Source organism: Gopherus evgoodei, chromosome 3, assembly GCF_007399415.2.
Source record: "Gopherus evgoodei ecotype Sinaloan lineage chromosome 3, rGopEvg1_v1.p, whole genome shotgun sequence".
Lineage (NCBI taxonomy): Eukaryota > Metazoa > Chordata > Testudines > Testudinidae > Gopherus > Gopherus evgoodei.
In genome coordinates this window covers 85,413,724-85,439,082 of record NC_044324.1, presented here as the reverse complement: position 1 = coordinate 85,439,082, position 25,359 = coordinate 85,413,724, and the positions used below count along the sequence as shown (strand labels likewise).

Sequence of the window (25,359 nt, the reverse complement as noted above, 5' to 3'; positions counted from 1 at the left end):
TGCACCCTAAGCTACTCCCCTGGCTGCACACATCCCCTAGCTAGCCCCTCCCTGCACCCTGAGTGGTATTCAACCTTTTTGAACTGAGTCCCCTCCCCATTTGAGTTATATATTTTGGTTGCATCCCCACACAGCCCAGACAGGCTGGATGGCCACCTGAGTGAGTTGGGGGGTGGAGGTGGCATTCCCTTCCTGGACCCCGATGCATGGAGCTGGTTCAGGCCCCGTCAGCTCTTGCCCTCTACCCCTCACCCCCCATAGAAGCAAAACTATGCCTAAGGGTCCCCCCTGGTCCAGAGCCCCAAGTTCCCCTTGGCCCCCGCTGAGCCCTGTTGTTTTTATAGCATGTTGAGGGGGGCCTCAGCAAGAAAAAAGTTGAGAGCCCCTGCTGTAGGGAATAGTCCTGCATTTGCAGGGAGATAGAGATGGAAAAGATCAATTGGATCCTCCAGCCTGTCTTCTGTGAGTCTGTGAATAAACAATTATTTAAAAAAAAATTCACATCCAATTTTTTTCTTTACTCTTGCAAACAAGTTATGTGCAGTGTGTATAAAGAGTAGATTTTTTTTTTTTTAGTGTTACAGTGAGGGATATTGTCCAAGTCTATATCCAAAGAATTTACTCTAGATTTTCTCCCCCAATTTTCAATGGTATTGTATGCTCAAACCTGTTACAATAAATTATAAACACACATTACCTTTTGGAATATCTATCTCATATTCACAGACAATAGAAATCTGTGTGGAAGGCTGACAAAAGGTATAGGAATTTATTTCTCTTTTCTATCTAATTTCTCTACTCTTAAATTGTAGTGTCAGGCATCATTGTTAGACGTGAGGTGAGCCATCCATTTTCAAATACTTTAGACTATAAAAGTCTTCTGTCTACTGTTACTGGACAAAGTTTTATAGACAACTTCTCAGAATCCTGTAAAAATGGTACTGAAAGTCCACTTTGTAGCAAATGATGCAGTAAATGCAACTATCTTTAAAATTACATTGGAAGGACTAAATGTCTGAATAACCAAAAGAATATAATAAAGCACTGATTTTAAAAAGAGCAAAATAATCAGGTTTTTTAAATTTAAATCATTTTTCTTTTTTAAAATAAACCTATTTCAAATTAAATTTCAAATTAAGACAACCTGTGTTAAATCCTAAACTTATTATAAATATTAAAGTAATTTAAATTGAATTAAAATGTTAAACAGTACATGTTTTCTGCCAAAATCTTAAAAAAAATCACTTACTGAGCCGCGGAAGTCACTGGCTAAGCACCTAGAACCAGAGTTTGTTGAAGTACTAAGCCAGCTTTTGATAGTAGTAGCAGATATTTTCTTCATTTCAGATTATTCAGATAGTTCAATGACTAGTTCATTCAAAATTAAAAAGTTGATTGGAGTAGAAAAAGAAGAAAAGTTTGTTTTCCTCTTCTAGTCTGAATAAAAACTCTTATGTGAGAGAATGAGATCTACTAGTTCTAAAATCTTGAAGGACATGATAACCCGAAACAATCAGTTCAGTTTATTAACTACAGATAACTCTTATTATTTTTATTTATTTGTGTTATTGTAGGGCCTAGTAGGACTAGTCATGGACATAATATAATACTTTTCTTAATAATCAGTTTTAAATGCAAAACATGTTTTGATAAATTTGTTTTTATGTATCTAGCACATTTAAGGGAGTTTTAGTTAACTAATAAAAAAAATTAAAATGCTGTTTTTGTGCATTTTTAATTGAATTCCAGTTTGCATGCAAATAGAGCTTGACTCAAATCACACACAAAAATGAACCTAGTAAATAATAAATGTATCATCCATAAAATAGATACCATTTCAAACATAATAAAAAATGTAAAAAAAAAAATTTGTGTTAAGCTATATAATTGCTTAAATAAATATGCATAGATATAGCGTGTCCCCTGGTTAACAGAGTAGTATCAAATTTCGTGTAAAGGGTATATGTAGTTGCAAATCGGCATGTTTTAATGGTTACCAACCAATGAGAATCAACCTTATTTTAAAGAAAATAAGTACAAATGCAAAACAAGATTAAAATAATCCATTTTAATCAAGGTCCTGCTTGTTTAAATCATGCTGAAAATTGGCAATTTAATAATTTTGACTTAAATCATCGTCATAAAATTTTTGCTTGCAGCCTTATACCTATACGACATCCTTTTAAATGGATTCAGTGGCTATTTCTAGGAACCAGCTATAACATGCACTCATCTGTGCCACAGCTTTGCTACTCTGACTTGCATGGCAACTTGGTAGGAATGCAAGAAGTGTACCAAACTTGCATATAAATGTATGCATTATTTTGATCAGCCATAATATATATTTTTATTTGTAACATCCTCGATTAGATGAGTGGAGATTGCTGGTGAAGTCCAGCAACAAGCAACAAAAAGTTGGAGCGTTTCACCTTTGTCCTCAAGTTGTAGTTATAGGGAGAGTGATTGTATGTCAACACTTCAGGACTCTGCATGCTACTATGGCCCTCAGGTTGCACTTTGTGCACCCCAGCTTTAACTGAGCATGCTGATGGTAGTTGGTAGTGAATTGGTTAATATTGACAGCAGCTAGATGGGTATCAGACTTCAGTTTTGAGAGGCTGTGAAAAGGGGTTGTCTGCAGCCAATTCATAGATTCATTATGGTGTCTATGCATTGGTTTACATTCTAAAATCCATTTTCAAAACCAGAAGTTCTTAAATAAGTCAGTTTTTAAATAAAAATGACAGTTTAGATTTTGGGGATCACAGTAAAACAGGTAGAAAGACCATAGTTAGGTAGAAAAATCCATGATTTCAATTTGCATGGACTTCTGTTTCACTTACACACACATGTGCGTGCACACATGCTATGTGGAGCCCAAGGAATAAGTTTAGAGTGCATTGTATTAAATGTGAAGAAAAATGAACTGCATTACTCTTTCAGCATGGGGCTGCTTTTGGTCCACCCCAAGGTGGATTTCATCCACCTTACTGGCAGCCAGGACCACCAGGGCCACCAGGTCCCCCAGCACCTTCAGCGCCTCCCCAGAACCGAAGGGACAGGCCCTCGTTCAGAGACCGTCAACGTTCACCCATCGCGATGCCTGTGAAGCAGGAGCCTCCACAGATTGGTACATGTTAATCACACTTTAATGAAAGAAATCCAAAAACATGATTTCAGAGATGGTTTTCATTGTAAAAAGAAATGTAACATTTGAAATCTGTAATTACAACTTAATAATAGCAGCAAAGAATCCTGTGGCACCATATAGACTAATGGACGTTTTGGAGCATGAGCTTTCGTGGGTGAATACCCACATCCAACGAAGTGGGTATTCACCCATGAAAGCTCATGCTCCAAAATGTCTGTTAGTCTATAAGGTGCCACAGGATTCTTTGCTGCTTTTACAGATCCAGACTAACATGGCTACCCCTCTGATACTTAATAATAGCAACAACAAAAAATTCTAATTGAGTGAGAAAGATGTATCTTTTTATTTTTCTTCTTCTGACAAAACTATAAATCTCTGGCATGCAGATGCTGTGAAACGTAGAACCCTTCCTGCTTGGATTCGTGAGGGTCTGGAAAAGATGGAACGAGAAAAGCAGAAAAAGCTGGAGAAAGAGAGAATGGAACAGCAACGTTCTCAGATGTCTAAAAAAGAAAAAAAAGCAAGTGAGGAAGCTGAAGAAGGAGATGGCCCACGGTTACCTCAGAAAAGTAAATTTGTAAGTAGAAGCATTCACTTTTGATCTAGATATCTATTTTCCTGAAAGATCTTAACATTTCTCTCTGTAAACTGAAAAATAGTTTCTTTATCTACAACACTTATTTGTTACTCATGTTAAAAATTAAGTTTGTGTCAACTGCAGTGCCACTTACCTGACCTTTGTAAATTCTTGGTAGATAATGGGCAAAAATTTAAGCATAGCTTAAAGAATATTTATTTTTACGTGGTTTGTAATAGCAAAGAGGCAGTGGAAAAATTGGCCTTTATTTTCTGTTTGCGTAAGTTGGTAGTTGGCATAGACTAGAAGGGAGGTGTCTATGGTAAATAATTGAACTGTTTGTACTTGGACTAGTTTGAGTACAAATGTACCAGTGCATCCATGCTTGCCAAACTGAACCAATTTAGGGAGTCTTATGCTGTAGCCTTGTGTCTGTGGTAGTTCTTCCTAAATGATTTGCTGGATACCTATCCTATAGTGACCAGACCACAGCATAGGTGGTCTTTCTGGACATAGAGGGGTCAGGTGAGCAGTCGAGAGCCTTTAGTTTTTCTTCTTGGGCAGCTCCCTTGCCTGACGAATATCCTAGGTTGTTGGGTGAAGGTCCTCTCTCTGGATCCTATAGTCAGATTCCTCCAATCCATGCATAAATCCCATTCACTTGGGGAAAAGTGTCTACATTGGTCCCCATACATTATATTCTCCACACCCTGCCTCAAATAACAGCTTTGCGTGTCCTAACCAAATAGACCCACCATGGGTTGTCCTCTGCAAATACTGGTTTGACGATCCATATGAGGATTACCAAACCTGCATTGCAGCTGGTGATTTATGGTGGGATTTCTAGCTCCAAGGGCTTGTAGAGTGGAAGGGGGATTACTTACTTGTTTGGAGGGCTGTTTTGCTTCATTCTGAAGTGCTGTATTTCAGTTTCTGTTGAGAACCATAAATAGAAACTGCCTTGTTTTAATTATTAATTAGTCCTAAAGTATGCAATGTTCTTCTTATAGGACAGTGATGAGGAAGAAGACGACATCGAAAACACAGAAGCTGCAAGTGTTGAAAAGTTAGTAGGAGCCCCTCTCCTGCTCCTCAGAGGGAGCAAAAAGTGAACCAAAAGACAGAAGAAGAAAAGGAGTATCAAATGGTATAATAACGTAGTTCTCTCAAAAGGGTGTTCATCTATACATATGTTTCTGTTTTTAAGCATAGAAGAGTAGCTGTGCTTTTCTATGCCTGACATTTTAAATAAATATATAACATAGATTGTATAATGTACTGGGAATATATATGGAGTCGTGTGTGTCTCCAGCTTAACATATGGATAGCATATCTACATAGGGGAGAATATACTTACATATGTGTTGTACCGTTCCATACCATATATGTGAAGTCTAGAGCTATCTGATAAGATGTAAAGAAACACAATACACTTATTTATCATGCATTTTTGCCCACCTCACTGGTCTTCATCCACTAATAATTCTATCATTCTTCCTTGGAATTTATTCTGACATTCCAACCCCCCGATCATCTACATTTTGCTAAAAATACAGTTTCTTAAAGCCCAAGAATAGTAAGATTAAGTCTTGGACTAGCAGCAACTTTTCTATCAAAAAATTATAATTATTTGAAGTGTGGTATCTTGTGATGCATGATGAGAAATGGGAGCTTATTTCCCAGTATGACCTTGGAGGGTCTCTATCGCCTATGTATAAAAAGGCTATTTCAGGTGACTCATATAGGTTTTTGTGGTTCAGTTGTAGAGGGTTCAGAAAGAAGTCCTGGTACTTAAGGCCCCAAACCTGCAAAGTCATATGCATGCACTTTATTTTGCCATGCTTCTGTATGTGAAATGATTATGATTATAGGTCAGTGTGAGAGTACAGACCGTTTTGATTTTTTCAGTTGAACTTGATTTCCAAACTACTTTAGAGTCCTAATTTTAACTGATCTTTTGTATAGAAAAATAAGTAAAAGGAACCAAATATGGTTTGACACCCATGCAAAGCAGTGGGGTTGCATACATGTAACAAAGTGTAAAATTTAGTCCAAATACTTGGCTTCCAGTGTTGTTTAAAATTATTTTCTTCAGATGATGTTGACAAAACTGCTGCTGACAGAGATTCTTTTAGATGTCACAAATGAAGAAATTTATTATGTAGCCAAAGACGTACATCGTAAAGCAACTAAAGGTATGCTTTTCTTTTTTAATTTGTTAGTGAATATTCTATATTTGCATGTTTTTAGAACACTTTACTCCATAGCAACTGTTCCCAAGAGCAATCAATATCTAATGCATCTGATTTGCTAGAGCTCAAATCCAGTAATCATATACTGTTGTCCTGTGCAGTGTATTGTGAGTTACTTCAGTTATTCCATGTCTTTCATATAATTCATTTCTTTAGTTATGATGGTATCTCTGTGTTAATGGCTTTTGCAGTGTAGATATCTATTCTTTAATGCTATCATTTTACCTCAAACTTTTAGCTGATCAGAAATGAAGAGAGACAAATGTGAATCCTCAAGTAGCTCATTTTCTTTCACTGTTAACAAGCCACTTTATATATAACAGCAGGTGATTTTTTTTCTATACAATTATGAGTAAAATTAAATATGTAAATACTGGTATTTGAAATATATATGCAGATGCTGTAACTTGGAAACGGATCTATGAATATAGATTTGTGGTTTGCAAGTGACTATTAACTCACATTTATAATGCGAAACTTTTACATGGTGAGAAAATCTAGGACTCGTTTTAAATGGATGATACGTTTTTAATGTTTCTTCTCTCCCTCCAAAAAACAGCAGTAGTAGTAGATTTAACAATACCATAGACTCTCATGACTATGAAATCGTGGCTATTTGTGTTAACATGTTGTTCCTGTTGTTGATGTGATACAAAGCTCCTGCAAAACAGCTGGCACAGTCCAGTGCACTGGCTTCCCTCACTGGGCTCGGTAAGTATGTTCCTTATTTTTGAGAGGGGCTTAATGGGGAAATCACTCTTATCTTGCATTTCCAGAAATTGTGTTTTGAAACTAGGTTGTAATTACCATAATAATTAAGGTCATTCTGATACCTTTACTCATGTTGGGTAGAACCTTACAGTATAAGTTATCCCATAGATTTCAGAGGGATAATTTGTAGAGTAAGGAACTAATCATATGAGTAGAGTATCAGAATCTTGCCTAAGTTTGTAAACTAGGTAAACACATGAGAAGTACACTTACTTCTTTTTGGCTGGATAGTTTACTCGATAACTAATCTTAAAAGGATGGCTTTTAAATTTTTCCAGGAGCAAACTACAATCTTTTTGAAGGAAGATGACTATTTTTATGCATTAGTCCCGTTTTGGTCCAGCCTATATTAACCGTGGGTAACAGTTGACAATATAACTGATAAAAATGTAAAGCTCTGATTTGCAGAAAAAGCCTATTCAAATGTTTAGAATAAATGTATACTTTCATTGAAAAACTACACATTTACTAAAGCTCCCATGTCCACGATAATCAATTTGATGTGCAGGATGTGAAACATAGAATTGCATTCTGAGATGTAATAGGAAAAGCTCTTTCCCAATGTTGTCATCTTACCATAGTCTAGTAGCAGTGCTACAATAAAATGTCAATGATCATGTGCTGATTTCACGATATTGCGAACTTTGTTGAACTCCTTTACATAAGATGAAATGTTCTCTGTCCCAATTATTCATCTGTTTTTAAACTAATTGTAATAAAGATTAAGAGAGACTCAAATGGAAAGAAAGTAAAATGCCTCTGTCTCAGATGTTTAAGGTTACTTTGTGTCTGTCCAGTATATACTCAGATCTTTCTTTTCGGGGCAAGGGAAGTCCCATTTTTATTCCATCTCTGTACCTTTTGATGTACAGTATTTTCTAAACCATAGTAGAAAAGTTGATATGGCATTCAGGAATTCTAAGCCCTGGACAACTGAAGGCTGCCGAAGTCATTGCAGAGATGTCTTCAGGGACAGTGTCCCAGGCATTTCACTGCTTTGTCTGTGCGCTTGCTGATAATGGGAAGGCATTGTTACTGGCTCTATATGGAGCTTTTTTTGCCCTTCCATACAATGAGAAAAGTGCCACGATCGCAGTGGTTGCTTGCTGAGAAATAGACAAGCTGTTCCAGAAGGAGTAAACCCAGATAATAAGCATCAGTACAGAAATGGGGGCCTTGAACACTCCAGTCAACCAGCATTGGCACTTCCCTAAGAATAAGTGGCTTCTTCAGAGAAGAGAAAGTGAAAGAAGGGCAATGTACTCTCCTCTTTGCCCCACAGAAATATTAAGAACAAGGCTTAATCTTTCCTCGTGATAGACTGGGCTTTATGCACGCAGGTGGACTGGGTGGTTATGGATCAGGAGACAGTGAAGATGAGAGGAGTGACAGAGGCTCTGAATCATCTGATACTGATGATGAGGAACTACGACACAGAATCAGGCAAAAACAGGAAGCATTCTGGAGAAAAGAGAGAGAACAGCAACTATTACTAGAAAAACAGCTAGAAGGTAAGTCACTTAAATGTGTTCCTGCTGTAAAAACATATACATGCATACATTTTACAACTTAGTGGAATATGTGTGGGGTAGTGATATATATGTATATATATATGTATATATGTATGTATATATGTATGTATATATGTATGTATATATATATGTATATATGTATGTATATCACTACCCCACACATATTCCACTAAGTTGTAAAATATACAATATATATAATGCTAAAACATATGGAGCCTAATATAAAAATGATGTTCCTTAATTCTAAAGTTTTGCTCAGAAATGTGTTTGAGATACTTCGCCAAAACCTGGTTTTGTGTTCCTTTTTTCTTTCCTGCTTGTAAAATCCATTATATATGTTCTTCATAGACTAGTTATTTACTTTGTTATTTTTAAAAGAGCAAATTATAACAGATAGAGCCCTGCAAATCCATGGATATCCGATTTATATCCGCGGATATCCACAAATTATTTTTGCAGATCAGATGCAGATACATATTTTGTATATGTTCAGGGTTTTACAGATAATTTGCAAAAATAAATTCCTTTAACATAACAGTGCTGATTTAGGGTAAAATTCACCTCTCTGGAGAGGGACCATGTGAATCTTTTTCTCCACTGTTCTTTAAAGTGGGACATAAACCTTATGTTGTCCCTTCACACGCGAATTAATTTTACAAGGACTGCACTGCACAAGGATCTTTGAAATAGTGTACATTTACAAAGTGTTATCAACCTGAGAACCATTCTCCAAACCTATTTGTCAGGCTACACAGTGGGTATATGTCAGTCTACATGTGGATGAAGAAAAGAGCTTATGCAGATGAAGAATTTTGTATATACATTCTAAATACATGAAAAATATTTTAACCAATCTGATAGCTTTCTTTGATAGGATAATGAGCCTTGTGGATAAGGGAGAAATGGTGGGTGTGGTATACCTAGACTTTAGTAAGGCATTTGATACAGTCTCGCATGATATCCTTATCGATAAACTAGGCAAATACAATTTAGATGGGGCTTCTATAAGGTGGGTGCATAACTGGCTGGATAACCGTACTCAGAGAGTAGTTATTAATGGCTCCCAATCCTGCTGGAAAGGTATAACAAGTGGGGTTCCGCAGGGGTCTGTTTTGGGACTGGCTCTGTTCAATATCTTCATCAGCGACTTAGATGTTGGCATAGAAAGTACGCTTATTAAGTTTGCGGCCGATACCAAACTGGGAGGGATTGCAACTGCTTTGGAGGACAGGGTCAAAATTCATAATGATCTGGAGAAATGGTCTGAGGTAAACCAGATGAAGTTCAATAAAAACAAATGCAAAGTGCTCCACTTAGGAAGGAGCAATCAGTTTCACACATACAGAATGGGAAGAGACTGTCTAGGAAGGAGTATGGCAGAAAGAGATCTAGGGGTCATAGTGGACCACAAGCTAAATATGAGTCAACAGTGTGATACTGTTGCAAAAAAAGCAAACGTGATTCTGGGATTCATTAACAGGTGTGTTGTAAACAAGACATGAGAAGTCATTCTTCCGCTCTACTCTGCGCTGGTTAGGCCTCAACTGGAGTATTGTGTCCAGTTCTGGGCACCACATTTCAAGAAAGATGTGGAGAAATTGGAGAGGGTCCAGAGAAGAGCAACAAGAATGATTAAAGGTCTTGAGAACATGACCTATGAAGGAAGGCTGAAAGAATTGGGTTTATTTAGTTTGGAAAAGAGAAGACTGAGAGGGGACATGATAGCAGTTTTCAGGTATCTAAAAGGGTGTCATCAGGAGGAGGGAGAAAACTTGTTCACCTTAGCTTCTAATAATAGAACAAGAAGCAATGGGCTTAAACTGCAGCAAGGGAGATTTAGGTTGGACATCAGGAAAAAGTTCCTAACTGTCAGGGTAGTTAAACAGTGGAATAAATTGCCTAGGGAGGTTGTGGAATCTCCATCTCTGGAGATATTTAAGAGTAGGTTAGATAAATGTCCATCAGGGATGGTCTAGACAGTATTTGGTCCTGCCGTGAGGGCAGGGGATTGGACTCGATGACCTGTCGAGGTCCCTTCCAGTCGTAGAGTCTATGAATCTATGATGTCATTCCCCATTTCAAAGGGGCAGTCTGGTTCTGTCTCACTAGATGGTGAAAACTTGGTGGCTGGATAAGCTATGATTTTTTGGGGATTTCCCCCTTTCCCTGCCTTTTTAGAATTTTTCTCTTGTCACTTCATTAGGGCTAGATTAGCATAGGATGCTTCTTTGTGGATAGTTAGACTTTTATGTTGCTTGTTTGCCTTAGGGTTTTTCCCTCTCTTCCCCCAAAGAAAATCATACTGTAACTTAGGTCTCTGAGAGAAAGCTGAGCAGTCCTCAGCCAGAGGGATTATCTTCTTTCAAATTGCTGAAAGTTGGTTTGAAGTAATTTGACACTGCTCAGTCCTTGAAGAAAGTAAGACCCAGGATATGCAATTTCTTAAAACAGATGTAGAGATATATTCACTGCTGTTTGTAGCCTACGGCACCTGTTGGGTTCCACTCTATTCTAAATATGAAGAAAGTGAACTCTGTTTTCTGTGTGCCAATCTAATTTCGGAGACTCAATTGTCCATGATTCAGCAAGTCAAATGGAAGGAATTCTGCAAGAGGCCTGCATTCACATACTCATTCACTCAAACAGTAAGAAGTTCCTTTGGGTTTTTGGGTTCTCAAAACCAGCCAAAAGTTCCTTGTCCCATTGCAGAAAACACTTCCAGGTTAGATACTCTGCTAAAGTGTTCCTTTCAGGAACTCAGATTATGCAACTAGATATGTTTACATATGTATCTTCGTAACTTGGTGTTGGTTCCAGTTTTCACATTCAGTCACTCCAACTGTAGTTTCGGAGAACATAGCCTTCCTTGATCAGAGCTCTCTCTGGCCTACCTCTCCTAACACTTGGAATATTAAGTCCCCCCTCATGCATGGTGGTTACAGCACAAGAAAATTTGCTGGAGTTACTTCTGTGTTTCCTTCCTGGAGAGCAATGGTGCTTGGTACATGCATGGGTGAGAGGCTCACTTAAGTCTCAGAGTGGGGTAAGTCCACTGGTGTAGGCAGAGAATAATGATTACCAATCATTTTGCTTAAAAAAAGGGGACTGTAGGCAATTCATTACTTCAGTCAGGATCTGATGGTGGCATAGAAGTTAAAGTTCAAACAGTGTATTACTGGCATATTTATTTCATGTTGTGTTGAAGTTGGACATTTTCTCCTTTTTGTTTAAAGGCCTGGAAGCTGACCTGGATCAGCCATTCCATTATAAAGAGGTGTGATATCTCAACATTTAGTTTCCATTCCTCTCTTTTTAGGTGTATTAAGTGCATATATCAAAGGAGAGGAATGTAGAAGTGATCTGTATTGTGGTCACATGAGGGAGACGAGGTCTCCCTGAGGAAAAATATTGAAACTATGGAATTTTGAAAGGATATTTTAACTTTGTTGTCAAGGTGGTCCTTATAATATTAATTTCCTGGCCTTCTTGATTACTTCTAGTTAAACATGAGCAAACACAGAACCTTTGTCATTGCTGAATATTCAAGAAGGTGGGTTTTTTTGTGAAGCTTGAAGTGAAAATGATCCAAAAACTCTTCCAGATCTCTTCATTCTCCTGGGTTTTTTCCCCCCCTGTAAAAGATGTTCTCTTCATAAGGCAGTTCTTACATGAACACACACTTACTTATTGCATCTGTCAAGTATCAGAGGGTAGCCGTGTTAGTCTGGATCTGTAAAAGCAGCAAAGAATCCTGTGGCACCTTATAGACTAACAGACGTTTTGGAGCATGAGCTTTCGTGGGTGAATACCCACTTCCTCAGATGCAAGTTGCATCTGAGGAAGTGGGTATTCACCCACGAAAGCTCATGCTCCAAAACGTCTGTTAGTCTATAAGGTGCCACAGGATTCTTTGCTGCTTTTATTGCATCTGTGTATCTCAAACGAAGTTTTGTGTGGCTTTTAAACTTTCTGTTTAGAAACCATGTTGCCTCTTTAAATTTTCAGTTTCTCTTCCCCTGCTTTTATTTGTATTTATATTAGGATATTTACTATTTAGAATACTGTTTAGTCTTCTGCTCATCATGTAATATTCCCCATTTAAAGGCAATATTAAAGCTATGGGCCCAAGCCCATTAGCTACAAAACACTTCTCTTCTGAGGTATTCACTTTGCCATTTAAACTGTCACAGCAAGCAAACAATGGAGTTGTGCATAGCTATTTAGCCAGACTAAGTTATCACCAGACAGAGCAGTAAATGGATGTTTCCTATCATAAATGGACAAAAAAAGCTTTATTGCAACAGAAGTGCTTTACCCTGCTTGAGTGCATTTTTTGGATCACAACTGTAATCCTTATCTGTGATCAGTGAGGTACAGCCGATTCAGTTTTATGTAGAATTTTGGGGGGCAACCTTTAACCTCTTCAACATGCAGCTGAAACAAACATATCTTGTTACTCCGTATCTGTGTGTGCTATATATCAGAGTTGATTATAATTGAATTGTAAAAGGTGAGCATGTACAGATTTTTCTGGATAGCTGAGATTTTTGGTGATGTATTCATTTAATGTAACAGTGTCTTGTTCTGCTATTTAAAAAAATATATATTGAAGGGGAAAAAGTATTCTAAAATTATTTTTTACCCCTTAAAGGTATCTTTATCCTTAATATGTTTAAAATGTGTATAATGCTCTGAAAAACCTTATACAATTCATGATAAGTATTTATTTTTTGTGCTTAAGGGCTATTTTAAAATAAAATATATGGAAGGTCTGGATGATTTGGGGAACTTGGAAATGGGATATATAACCTTTTTACTTTCATGTCACCAGTTTGACTTTAGTCCATACTGGTAGTGATCTGTCAGCAGTTTGGTATGCTGAAGGCTTGTCTATACATGAAGTTGTTCCTGATTAACTCCATGTGTGAACAGTCTTATTCCAGATAATATCAATACATGGAGTTACTTAGGATCAACTCCATGTATAGACAAGCCTTTAGTCTCGGTCCTAGTGGACAGATGTCCACTAGAATCATGCCCCCTCTCCCTCTACAACATTGCTAATTAGTCTCAACAAAGAACCTAATGACTGAATGCCTGAGTATGGAGTCTCCACTATCCTTTTCTAGAGATGTGGTCTGTCAGAGTGGAATGGAGAAGTTAACACATCTTGCAGTACATATCGCTTTGAGGTGATTTTGTCGTCATGGAAACAGAATGGTTTCTCTTACTCATATGCACCAATTTCAGATACGTTTAAAATACGAACATAAAGTATGAATTAATCACTTGCCAAAATTGAGTTATGTAAACTAAAATAGCATCCAAAACTGCTAAAAAATCTGTTTAGACTTTAAAAAAATAAAAAATCAGAAAGCAGGTTTTAGAAATCACTTCTAAATTATAGTGTCATAAAATTAGGTCATCCAATGCAGCTCCCAGTCATTACAGGCTTGTGAATTAAATCCTTTATGTTAAACAGTATTAAGCACTGGGTGGGGGGATTTTTTTGGAACTTGAAGATGGTGGTGTAGTGAGGATTGTGGCAAGTGAATTGTTTTCTAAAAATGACTAAGGTGGTCTAGGAACTTGTTCCTTAGCCAAGAAGGACAGCACATTTGTTCTCTTGCCATGTATCTGTACCACATTATTTGGCATTATTTCTGTTTTTTTTTCTTTCATATGCTTTTCCAGAAGAAAAACTACAAAATGAAAAAATTGCAAAAGAGATGAATGAATTCATTAATAAAGAGCAAAATAGCAATTCAGCACCACAGGAAGCGAAGGAAACAGAGGATGATGTGTTTAATGAAAAGAAAAGATCTCCAGGTGAAACTGCACCAGATATAGAACCCAAAAAAGAGGTTAAAGAAAAAGAGAGAACAGGAAGGAGTAGGTCAAGAAGTTCTTCTAGTGGTACCACTAGCAGCAACAGTAGAAGCAGTAGTAGCAGCAGTACTGTATCTAGTACATCATATAGTACAAGCTCAGGTAGTAGCCGCAGTTCTTCACGGTCTTCCTCTCCTAAAAGGAAGAAGAGACGTAGTCACAGTAGATCTCCATCACATAAAATTAGGCGCAGCAGAAGTAGGAGTTATTCTCATAGAAATAGGAGAGAGAGGAGTAGAAGTAGGGAAAAGGTAAGAGAAAGGAGAAGGTCTAGTAGAAATAGCATGGACAAGGGAGAGAGACGAAAAAATCGTAGTCCTTCCCGGGAAAGAAGTTGGGAGAAGCATAGAAGCAGTAGTCACTCAAGGGATAGGCGAGCTAGTCGTGCTAGTCGCAGCAGGAGTCGAGGTAGGCGTAAAAGTGATGACCAACATAGAAGTCTTAGTGGAAATAGGCACAAGCACAAGGGTGACGGTAAAGATCAAGAGAGGAAAAAGGAACGAAGTAGGAGCATAGATAAAGATAGGAAGAAGAACAGAGAACGGGAGAGAGACCAGGAGAAAAGAAAAGAGAAGCAAAGAAAAGAAGAAAAAGACAGTAAGTCTGGCAATCATGATGAAAGTAGATTAAAGAGAAAAAGAGATAGTGAAAGAGCTCTCTCTCGCAGCAATTCAATGTCTGCTAAAATTTTAAGACAGGATTCTAGACAGGAAAGCAAAAAAAGTTCTACCAAAGATAGTAAAAGACATTCAGGCTCTGAATCTAGTGTCAGGAGCAGTTCTGAATCACCAGGAAGCAGCAAAGAAAAGAAGGCTAAGAAATCAAAGCATAGTCGGTCACGATCCATGGAGAAATCTCAAAGGTCTGGTAAGAAGGCAAGCCGCAAACACAAGTCTAAGTCACGATCAAGGTAGTATACTTTTTAAGTATTTTGTCTGATTATTTTTTTTTTTTTACTATTCGTCTTCCTGTGTACAACATATAAAAGTATTTTTTTAAATAAAATTCGGTATTCGTTATAATTGTTGTCTTGGGCAAAAGTAATTTTGGGAAGTCTTTTACAATTACTAATTGTTAAGCCTAAAGTATGTGTGGTTTTGGGGCGGGGTGTCTTTCCCCATTAACTTTTTCCCATTTCCCTTTATTTTTCAGGTCAACCACCCCTCCTCGTCGTAAACGCTGAGGAATGATGTGGCACCAGTGATATGACATTAAAAAATTCCATGAGTTTTAAGGGCTTGTCTCATTATAGAGGCACATTGTGGCTGTGTAGGTGAAACCAGAATCCTTTTTTAAACTGTAAATAGGTGTATTTTTTTCCAAATGCTGCTCAGTTAAATAATAGGATTTCTTTGTATTGCAATTTTTTCAGAAACAGTAGTGCTTAATAAGAATATAAAACATGCCATTCTCTTTCAGCTGTAATGTTCTTAAAATTACTATTGAATGTACTGTGATGTCAATAAAGCTCTTTAGTTCATTTTTGTTTAAAATTCTTGCACCTTAATTTTACGTGTTAGAATATAGATAGTACTTTTTTTTAAAAGGCAGCTGTTTTTTTGTATAACAAATCTTAAAAAATACTTTGAAAAAAGTTTTTAACATCTATCGTTTTTCAAAGTATGTGAGGTTTTTTGGTTTTGATTTTGTTTTGGTCCAGGGATTTAAGATTAATCAATTGGGTGGGGTTGGGGAGAAAAAGGAATAGACTTCTAATTATTTTTTTCTTTAGATGAAAACGTCTTAACATTTTTACAGTTCTCTTTCTTTTTTGGACTGTCAAGTAACATATGCTATGTGTGTAAAATATAGATCATTCTGTAATATGAGAGATGCTAAACCCAACCGAGCACCAGTAGGAATATGTGCAAGTAACTGATTAAGTGCACCATGAATGTTCAGCTTTGGAACTATATTCCTCAATCAACCACTTCTATTTTGTATTCAAACGCTACTTAATCCTGGTTGGAATATAAAATAATGGATAATACTCTGCTCTCAATAGACTATCGGTTCTCTTAAGAAGGAAAAATTTTCTGAAGAGTTGTTTATCTTGACAGTTTAGACATTTGGGAATGCGTAGATTTTTTTTTTCCAATCAGCTACAATTAAGTGTAAGATACACTACTGTGGAATACAGCTTCCGTGATGCGCTGCATTTGGTTTTCAGTCCAGATCTTGTATTATCTGTTCAGTTAAAAAAAAAAAAAAGTGTGAAAGGTTTATATACTCTGCCAACAACTGGAATTTTGTCACATCCTGTACTTATGGAAATTACATTATTTGACACAACTGCACTGATATTGGTAGTGAGTTGCCAAGAAAGAGAGCATACTACAGTACTGCTGTATTTAAAAATTCCATAGATCTAGCTAAATAGCATATACAGAACATCTATTACTAGCAGTACATTGGCATTAATTTTGTTACATTGTTGACGTTCACGAACATTAAACTACATCGTGTTTTATAAGAGAGTTCTCTTATGAGCATGTTTGAATGAGAAGGGTAAATAAGAATGCCAGGTATAATTTTATAGATGGAGGAGATGTGATCTTAATTCTGTGGGTAAGTATATAATGGGGGGGTTGTATAAATAAAGACAATTTTAAATTTGGATGCTCTATTAGTTTAGAAATGTGCAGGCTTCTGCTTGTTCTAAACAGACACAGATTAAAATAATTTTAAAAGATTTGTGTAGTAGGGAAAAGAAAAAAACGTTTTTAAGTGTATGGAGTAAATGTTATGGGGTTTCTTTAAAACCCAAGTTCACAAATGAAGGCTGGGGTGGAATGAAAATAGTATCCTCCCTGTTAGGGCTTACCTTCATCCTCCCTTGGTTATTGTCATGCAGACAAAAAGACGACCAGAGTCTGAAGTGCAAGCAATGCAGTGTTTATTGGGGTCAAGCAAGCAAGCATATCCATAGCTTTGTACACCAGTAGAGTTTTGTTTTCTCCTCTTCCCCTCTTCTCTGTTGGCTCTGTTGAGCATTATGAACCTACCTGGGGGGAGGGGTTTACAGAAGGCCCGAAAGCACTCCAAAGTGAAAAGGCCTCTTGTATGTCCTCATCACCAAGACAAACTTCTGTGAGACCAGGGGCCTCTTAGTGGTTGTCCTCATCCAGTTTGTCTTTTGAAACTAAAACCAGATTCCAGAGAGCCAACATATTGAGACTGTTGACTTCACAACCCTCCCTCACAAATAATTTCTATTATAATTGGCATTGTGATGATGAGGGAGGAAATAAATTACTTAAAATTAAATTACCAGTTTCCTCTAACCAGGAACAAGAGCAGAAGACTCCATGCTATTTACCATGAACCTCTCCATGCATGTTTAGACTGCTGAAGGAAGCACCTAAATATTAGTGATTGCAGCTACAGAGACCATTAAGGTATACAGATAATCTAAGAATGAAGAATCCATAGGCACGACTATCTGAGGAGGCCTACAACCAACCTTGTCCTTGAATAATTATGTAGTTAAACCCTTACTTTCTGCAACTGCTCCAAGAGTTTCAGTTAAGGCTTAGAGCCAGCAGATGTCTGATCCCTGCATCCATCTCACCTCCAGTAGAACTGACTATATTAGGTTCTACAGAATGGTTTTAAATAGTTTATGTGCATCCTATCCCAAGCTCACCAATAGTCCCCGTAGTTGATTGAAGAGCTAGAAGACAAAAATGCCTAAGCCTGATCAGGAAATCATACTTATTAGGCACCTTATGGGGTAAATAGCCAATTATGGCTTGTATTTCAGTAATACATTCCTACAAAGGGGACAGAGCAGCATTCTCTCTTAAGTTCAGGGGAGTGGAGGAGTAGAGTAGCCAAAGCTGCTGCTGCTGCTTTTCCCGCAAGGATTAGCAAGCAGCATGTCTACCCATGTGAAAAAGAGGAAGGAAAAGTCCAGAATTAATTTGAGTGAACCCAACATATGTTATGGGAGGAAGTGTCAATATTGATTTTATTTAGGGCGTGGAAGCTGATTTATTAGTGAGGCAGTGAACTTGTGGCAATACAAATGTAAACCTAGCACCAGAGGATGTTTCGTTTGAACTGGAAAGAAACAGGTTAATGTCAACACATTTTTTCAAGCCTTGCTACTGGTAGTGGACTAGTACTTACCACCTAGATTTATGTTGCATGAGCCTGCTGCATTGTTTTTTGGCTTTCTAGTGTTTACATTGTTACATGGACAGGGCTGCCCAGAGGATTCAGGGGGTCTGGGGTCTACAGCAGCGGGGGGGGGCCCTGCTTTGGCGGTAATTCGGAGGCTGGGAGTCCTTCTGCTCTGGGACCTGCCGCCGAAGTGCCCCAAAGACCTGCAGTGGGGGCCCCTTCCACCAAATTACTGCGGAAGACCTAGCACTTTGGCGGTGGGTCTCACTTTGGCGGTAATTTGGGGGCTGGGTCTGGTGGAAGGACCCCCCGTCGCTGAAGACTGAGTGGAAAAAGCTCCGGGGGCCCGTGCCCTGTGAGAGTTTTCCGGGCCCCCTGGAGCGAGTGAAGGACCCTGCTCCAGGGCCCTCGAAAAACTCGTGGGGGCCCCTGCGGGGCCCGGGGCAAATTGCTCCACTTGCCCTCGTCTCTGGGCGGCCCTGTACATGGAAATGCATTTTAACATTACATGACTTTTTAAAAATTTCATCATCAAAATGAATAAAGTGGTACCAAGAGTATCAGAGAGTCCTGTCTCAGTCACCCTGTTTAAGCACTGTAAGGCTTCTCTCAAATGAAGGCTTTTTTGGTTTCATGAAAGGGTTACTTCTACTGCCCTCTTTTCTTCATTTTATTTTTTTTCCTCTTTTTTACTGTACAAAGGCATTTTCTTAAGGACTGCAGCTACTGTCTTTCTCTTTGTCCTGTCTCTGTCCTCTTTGTGGAGATAGAAATCACTGTGGCTATAAGTGTGTCCCATTTATCTCAAAAAAATGTAGTAAGGAAGCACTTAATTTCTATGCATTAGTCCCAAACTCTTTTTATTAGAACCTTTTTTCATTAGCCACAGTGGCACAACTTCAATAGGAGAGATTGGGGAAACCCTCCAAAATCAGAGTACTACATAGCTCAGTGGTTGGAGCATTCACTTGAGAGGCAGGAAACCCTTATTCACATCCTTTTCCCCCTCTGGCAGAGAGGGGGGGATTGAACCTGTTCCTCCCACATCCCATGTGAATGCTCTAACCCCTGGGCTAAAAGTAATAAGATGGGCAACATCATCTCAGGTGGCCAAATTTTGAATGGGACCTAATCCAGTCTGTAAGCACACCTACTGGGTTGGGCCCTGAATGTGACTTAGGCATTCGGCCGCCTGTCTTCCTCTGAGGTTGTGAATCGCTTTGGGACCTAGGCAGGAGTTTGCTGTCTCCATCTAGGCAGCTGCACACCTATGTGCATGCCCAGATGCAAAAACATAGATGCTAGGATACTCCCACCCTGAAAACTGAGGCTTCCAAGTAGTTTAGGCACCTACTGGGTTCAGCAGAAGTTCTGTGGATCATAGTAGAACCAAAACTGAAATGTAAGTGCCTGAGGCTTAGGTTCCTAAGTCTGTGGTTTAGACTCCTAAGTACCTTTGTAGATCTGGGCCCTTGTTCCTTATTTCAGTAATTCCATATTCCAAAAATAGAAATTGCTTGATTAGGTTTCCTCCTAGTAATGCAGCACACTAATACCTGTTCCTCTATTTTAGCACATTATAATCCACTAAAAAACCACCACCACCACTTGATTCGAGCATTCTGATTACTGCTTCCAAGTTGATGTGTTAATTGCTACTTGTTATCTATCATCATTTTGATTTCTCAACACTATTAGTTTAATGTTCTCAATTAGCATCAGATCCATTGATGATCTTACCCAAAGTTTCAGTGTTTCCCATTGCCTGCTACAGCTTGGAAACAAAACTTTTAAATTCTTAATACAGTACAATCATTGTATTGTGTCCAAGCTTTTGTTACTCTCCTCTGTTCATACTAACTCAATATAGTTCAATAAGATGTAGATACATCTTTGATGTCCTCTGCAAACACACACAAAACCAACCTGTGACAGAGTGGGAGTAGCCTAGGGCTGACTCACCACTCTGCACTTTGTAAGCAGCCCGACATGGGCCAGACTGAGTTGATTAGAACTGGGTGATTCAGCTCAGCTAAGGACTATTAAATGGGAGACAGGCAACAGAAGGAAAGGTAAAACAGCCCAAGATCTTTAGTAAGACCTCTCTGACCCTGTGGTAGGAGGGGTGTTGAAGCCTGGGAGAAACCTGGTAATGGGACATGAAGTCTGCATAAGATACTGTAAATAAAGTGCACAGCCAGTGAACTCACCAAGGGTGTGTGAGGACTGCTTGCAAAGAGAAAGCCAGTCTGAGGGAACCTCATGCAATTTAGAGGCTTGTCCTGGGATTTCCTACTCCACTGTATGTGAAGGACTGGAAGGGAAGCTGAAGTGGGGCAGACTGGGAATCTGAGGAACTCCTATGTAGTTAGGTGAGTGGTAGGCGTTACAGCAGAGATTGGCAACCTTCGGCACACGGCCTGCCAGGGTAGCACCTGGCGGCCCAGGCCAGTTTGTTTACCGGCCACGTCCGCAGGTTCTAGCCAATCGCATCTTTCATTGGCTGTGTTCACCTGCTCTATAGGCCAATGGGGGCTGGTGCTTGCCGCCACTGCCCCGCGCAGCCCCATTGGCCTGCAGCGGCGAACTGGGGCCAGTGGGAGCCTGCGATTGACCAAACCGGCAGAGCGGCAGGTAAACAAACCTGTGCCAAAGCCGTGTGCCAAAGGTTGCCATCCCTAGTGACAGCACCCCTACAAGAGTTTCACAGATCTTGTTATCTTAGAAAGCGAACAACAAATCTACAGTAATGGTATTGCAGGCCAATTGCATGTGCAGCAATAGTTCTTGAGAAGTGGTGAATCCCTCAATAGGGGAATGATAACCAGCAATGGGCATGACACTGCAAAATGGGTCTAGTGGATGACCCTGAGCCTTTTTTGTTAACAGTTGAGAAAATGACTTCAGGAGCAGACTGGGAAAAGAGGGTATGGGTCTACATGTGGCTTTCTATCTCTTGTAAAAAGGTCAATGTCACTCAGTGATGAACAAGCAGCAGATTATGACACCGTGAATGCAGCCATTTTAGATTGGCTGGGTCTGTTGGCAGAATGATATAAGCAGAAGTTTTGAGCAGCAAAGTGGTAGGAGGGGTTAGGGCTGTTGCACAAAAAGTGATTAGATTGGGCCTGTAGGTTGCTGAGGCCAGATGTCTGAGGAGTTTGGGAGATTTGTGGACTCCATTATTTTGGGACTTGCAGACTGAGGTAGATAGAAATCTCTGAAACTTGGACTAAGACAGTTGTGGCTCACTCAGCTACTGAGCAATCAGTTACACCCACTATTCTGTGGACACTGCAGTTGCTATATGTGGAACATCTCCCATAGATTCTCCCACCAGTAGGAGCTCGAGAAATACACAAATACACAAAGTAATCCCACCACCACCACCTTGAGCTGGCTACTCCAGCACAAGGAGAAGAGGCCCCAAGTGGGAGTTACCCAGATATTGTAACTTACCTCTTCTCCTTCTTCCATCTCAAGTCCTGAGTTTGGAAAGAACAGTACTGCAAAGGAGCCTGGAACCTGGGTGGGGAGAAAATATTTTACACAGGAAATCTCAAAAGTTATTGCCCCTACAGCATCATCACCCTACCGAAGCTCAATGATGAAGGTCAGTGATGTTTTGGTTTTGGATCAGAAGTGGCCGAGGTTGAACAGCTTAGTATCTATTTGATAGATTAGCTGCACGGAATCTTGTTAGTGATCGAATAGAGCATCGCAGCGAGGAAGATGGAGAAGAGCATTGGGGCAATAACACAGCCCAGTTTAATGCATGTCTTAACCTTAAAAGGCACCATAGTAGATCCATTACAAAGGATCACTGCTTCCAAGGGTATGTCTACATCTACAATTTTGCAGCGCTGGTTGTTACAGCTGTATTAGTACAGCTGTATAGGGCCAGCGCTGCAGAGTGGCCACACTTACAGCAACCAGCGCTGCAAGTGGTGTTAGATGTGGCCACGCTGCAGCGCTGTTGCACACTGCGGGGAAGAAGACCTGCTTGGAGGGGAGGTTGGGAAACGCCAGAGCACACCACGGGGCTGGATACCTGCTTGGAGTGGGGGTTGGGGAACGCCAGAGCACACCGCGGGGCTGGATACCTGCTTGGAGTGGGGGTCGGGGAACACCAGAGCACACTGCGGGGCTGGATACCTGCTTGGAGGGAGGGTCGGAGAACGCCAGAGCAAACCGCGGGGAAGGAGACCTGCTTGGAGGGGGGGTCGGGGAACGCCAGAGCACACCGCGGGGAAGGAGACCTGCTTGGAGGGCAGTGGAATTTGCTTAATTACCAGAGAGCCTTCCTCAGGTATGCTGGGATACCTGCTTATTCCACGGAGGTCAACAAAAACGCTGGTGAGTGTCTACACCTGATGACCAGCGCTGGTGATCCAGCGCTGGATCCTCTACACCCAAGGCACGACCGGGTGTACGGCCAGCGCTGCAAACAGGGAGTTGCAGCGCTGGTAATGCCCTGCAGGTATGTACACTTCCTAAGTTGCAGCGCTGTAACCCCCTCACCAGCGCTGCAACTTTGTAGTGTAGACAAGGCCCAAGTCATTGTGAAAGAGACAAGGAATGGTGATAAATATCGGTGGGCATCCATACTTCAGAAGGATTTTCTACAGTGCGTCTCTCTTGATGGAGAAAAAGGCTTCTGTCAGGTCCATGAACACCAGCTATAATGGTCTGTGGTCTCTACATTTTTCCTGCAGCTGGCAAGCAGTAAAGTACATGTCAGTGTTACCTCTCTAGATGGTTTAAATTAGGGGTTCTTACAACAAAATTTTTGGTGGCCTAAGAATATGGCCACGCACTTGTGCTGGTGGCTGCTCTGACAATTTTTCTTAAAGTACTAATTAACTTTAGGAAAAACAAATATGCACATATACATGTCCAAATCATTGTAATTTATTTATGTAGGGTTTTTTTTTCCCACACTCAATAAAAATGTACTGTTGTCTCCATTCTTTACTGGCCCTAAACAACATAGAAACACAAGGTGCGTGCTTTGCACGTTCTTGTCTTTTTTGTTATTTCTTTTGTTTTTTTGTTTTTAAAAGACTTGCTAGCTCCTGCAGCTGCTGCTGTAAAAAGAAATACTTTTATGTTAATATCATTTTCATAGTCTCCTAGCTGGCTCCTAAATCTGCTGTGAAAAGTGATATTAACAAATAGCCTTACTTCGCTCTGGGACAAATTAAGCCCTGGATAGGTTGGTGGAGAGGAAGGCAGCAGGGTGCAATGGAGGAAGAGTTGATGGGTTCGTGGGAGGCAGCTGGGACAAGTGGGGCAGGGGGGTGAGCCTGGGGTCAGCACCCACTGCTGCTACACAGCTGGGGCCCAGGGCCAGAACTTCATAGCTTGGGCCTGAGCCTGAAACTCTGTGCCTGGGGGATGGAGCCCCCTGCTGCATGGTGGAAGTGCAGGGTCAGAGAAGGCAGCAGGGGCCAGAGGCAATGGGGAAGAGGTGGCGAGCCATGGGCTGGAGCCTGCTGCCACATGACTGAAGCCTGGGGCTTCAGGAGGAAGGGGGGGAGCAGTGGGGAAAGGATGAGCCTGGGGCGGGAGACTGTCTGCTGCCATGCAGCTAGGGCCCATAGCTGGAGCCTAAAGCCCCATGGCTGGAGCTCGCTGCCTGCCACCCCAGAGCTGAAAAACAACCCCATTGTCCCTGGGAAGGTGGGGAACTTGCTGGCTGCCTTTTCCTCCAGCATTTGTGGCTCCAGAGTGGGGGCAGGACCCAACCTCTAATAGCAGTCCTGCGTGAGAGGCTGCCTCTTCCTTCCCTCACCAGATCACAGCCCCGCATGCTGTGGCCACAAGAAAAGCCCTAGGTGGCTGCATTTGAGAAATGCTGGTATAAATCCATATTGAGATTCATGAAGAATGTCTTCACAGAGGAAGAAGATGGTTCAAAAGAAATCTAGCAATGACGTTTCCTGAAGTTGCTAGCAGAGAGATTCCTCTATAATTTCCACAGTCAGATTTATTTCCGATGTTGGGGTAATGTGTCAGAATATATACAGGTACCATTGATATAACTAGGTTGAAACCACACTAAAGTTTTCACAGGTTTAACTAAATCAATTTTAAAAGGATTTAAAATAAACGGTGCAAATCCTGTGTTCAGACAATCCCCAAAAGCAAGGATGGCGGGAAGTGGAGACAAGGGGTAGGGCTGTAGGACAGTAAAGCAGTGACCTTCTTGCAGCGCTGGGGAGGCAGGTAGAGGGGCTCTCCCAGGAGGCTGCTGTATGCTGTGCGGTGATCATGTTTTTCAGTCTGGCTTGGGGCATGTAAATAAAGAAGTGTGGGTCAGGCAGGGGCTCTGCCACTCCTGCTCCCCACTGGCAGGGGTCAGGGGTGATAGCCCCGATCGCAGCACCTGTGTCTGCACGTCTCCCAGGAGCCGTTTGGGCCACTGCCCAGTTTTAGGGTGACCAGACATCCTGATAAAATCAGGACTGTCCCGATATATAGTTGTTTGTCCCGTGTCCCAACCAATGTACTGTTGGGATGCCATTTGTCCCGATATTTTGGCATGAGGCTGGAGTGGATTGGTCACCCTAGCTGGCAGGCTCCCGGGAAGTGGCCTGCAGGGCCCTGCGGCAGCTAGGTACAGTGGCGGGCAAGGGGGTCTTCCGTACGCATGCTGCGCTCATCACAAGTGCCATCTCTGTTACGGCCAATGGGAGCTGCGGAAGCGGGGCCTGCAAGCGTGTGCAGCACACAGAGCCCCATGATCCTACCTGACGGCCACTTCCCCAGAGCCGCCTCAGGTAAGCGCCACCTCACCCCTACCCCAGGCAGGTCCCTCTGATGCGTAGGGTCAGGGGTGGCCAGGGGACTCTGCATGTTGCCCATGCCATGACAGCCCTATCCCCGCAGCTCCCATTGGCACAGTTACGGCCAATGGGAGATGCGGAGCTGGCGCTAGTGGTGGGCACAGCATGTGGAGACCTCCCCAGCTGCCCTGACCCTAGGACCCAGAGGGACATGCCTGCTGCTTCCGGGGAGCTGCCCCAGATACGTGCCGCCTGGACCCACCCCCCACACCAG

At 40.8% G+C, this 25,359-nt stretch overlaps 1 protein-coding gene across 1 annotated transcript in view; it reads left to right on the top strand.

The window, feature by feature from the left end:
• Nucleotides 1-16,393, top strand: part of PNISR (PNN interacting serine and arginine rich protein) — a 30,804-nt gene extending 14,411 nt beyond the window's left edge. Inside the window, 9 exon segments of the mRNA XM_030555993.1 lie at nt 2,944-3,130; nt 3,538-3,728; nt 4,739-4,793; nt 4,796-4,875; nt 5,824-5,923; nt 6,638-6,691; nt 8,092-8,262; nt 13,978-15,082; nt 15,325-16,393. Of these exon segments, the coding sequence (XP_030411853.1) occupies nt 2,944-3,130; nt 3,538-3,728; nt 4,739-4,793; nt 4,796-4,875; nt 5,824-5,923; nt 6,638-6,691; nt 8,092-8,262; nt 13,978-15,082; nt 15,325-15,355 (1,974 nt within the window). The 3' untranslated portion in view covers nt 15,356-16,393.
• Nucleotides 16,394-25,359: the final 8,966 nt, after the last annotated feature.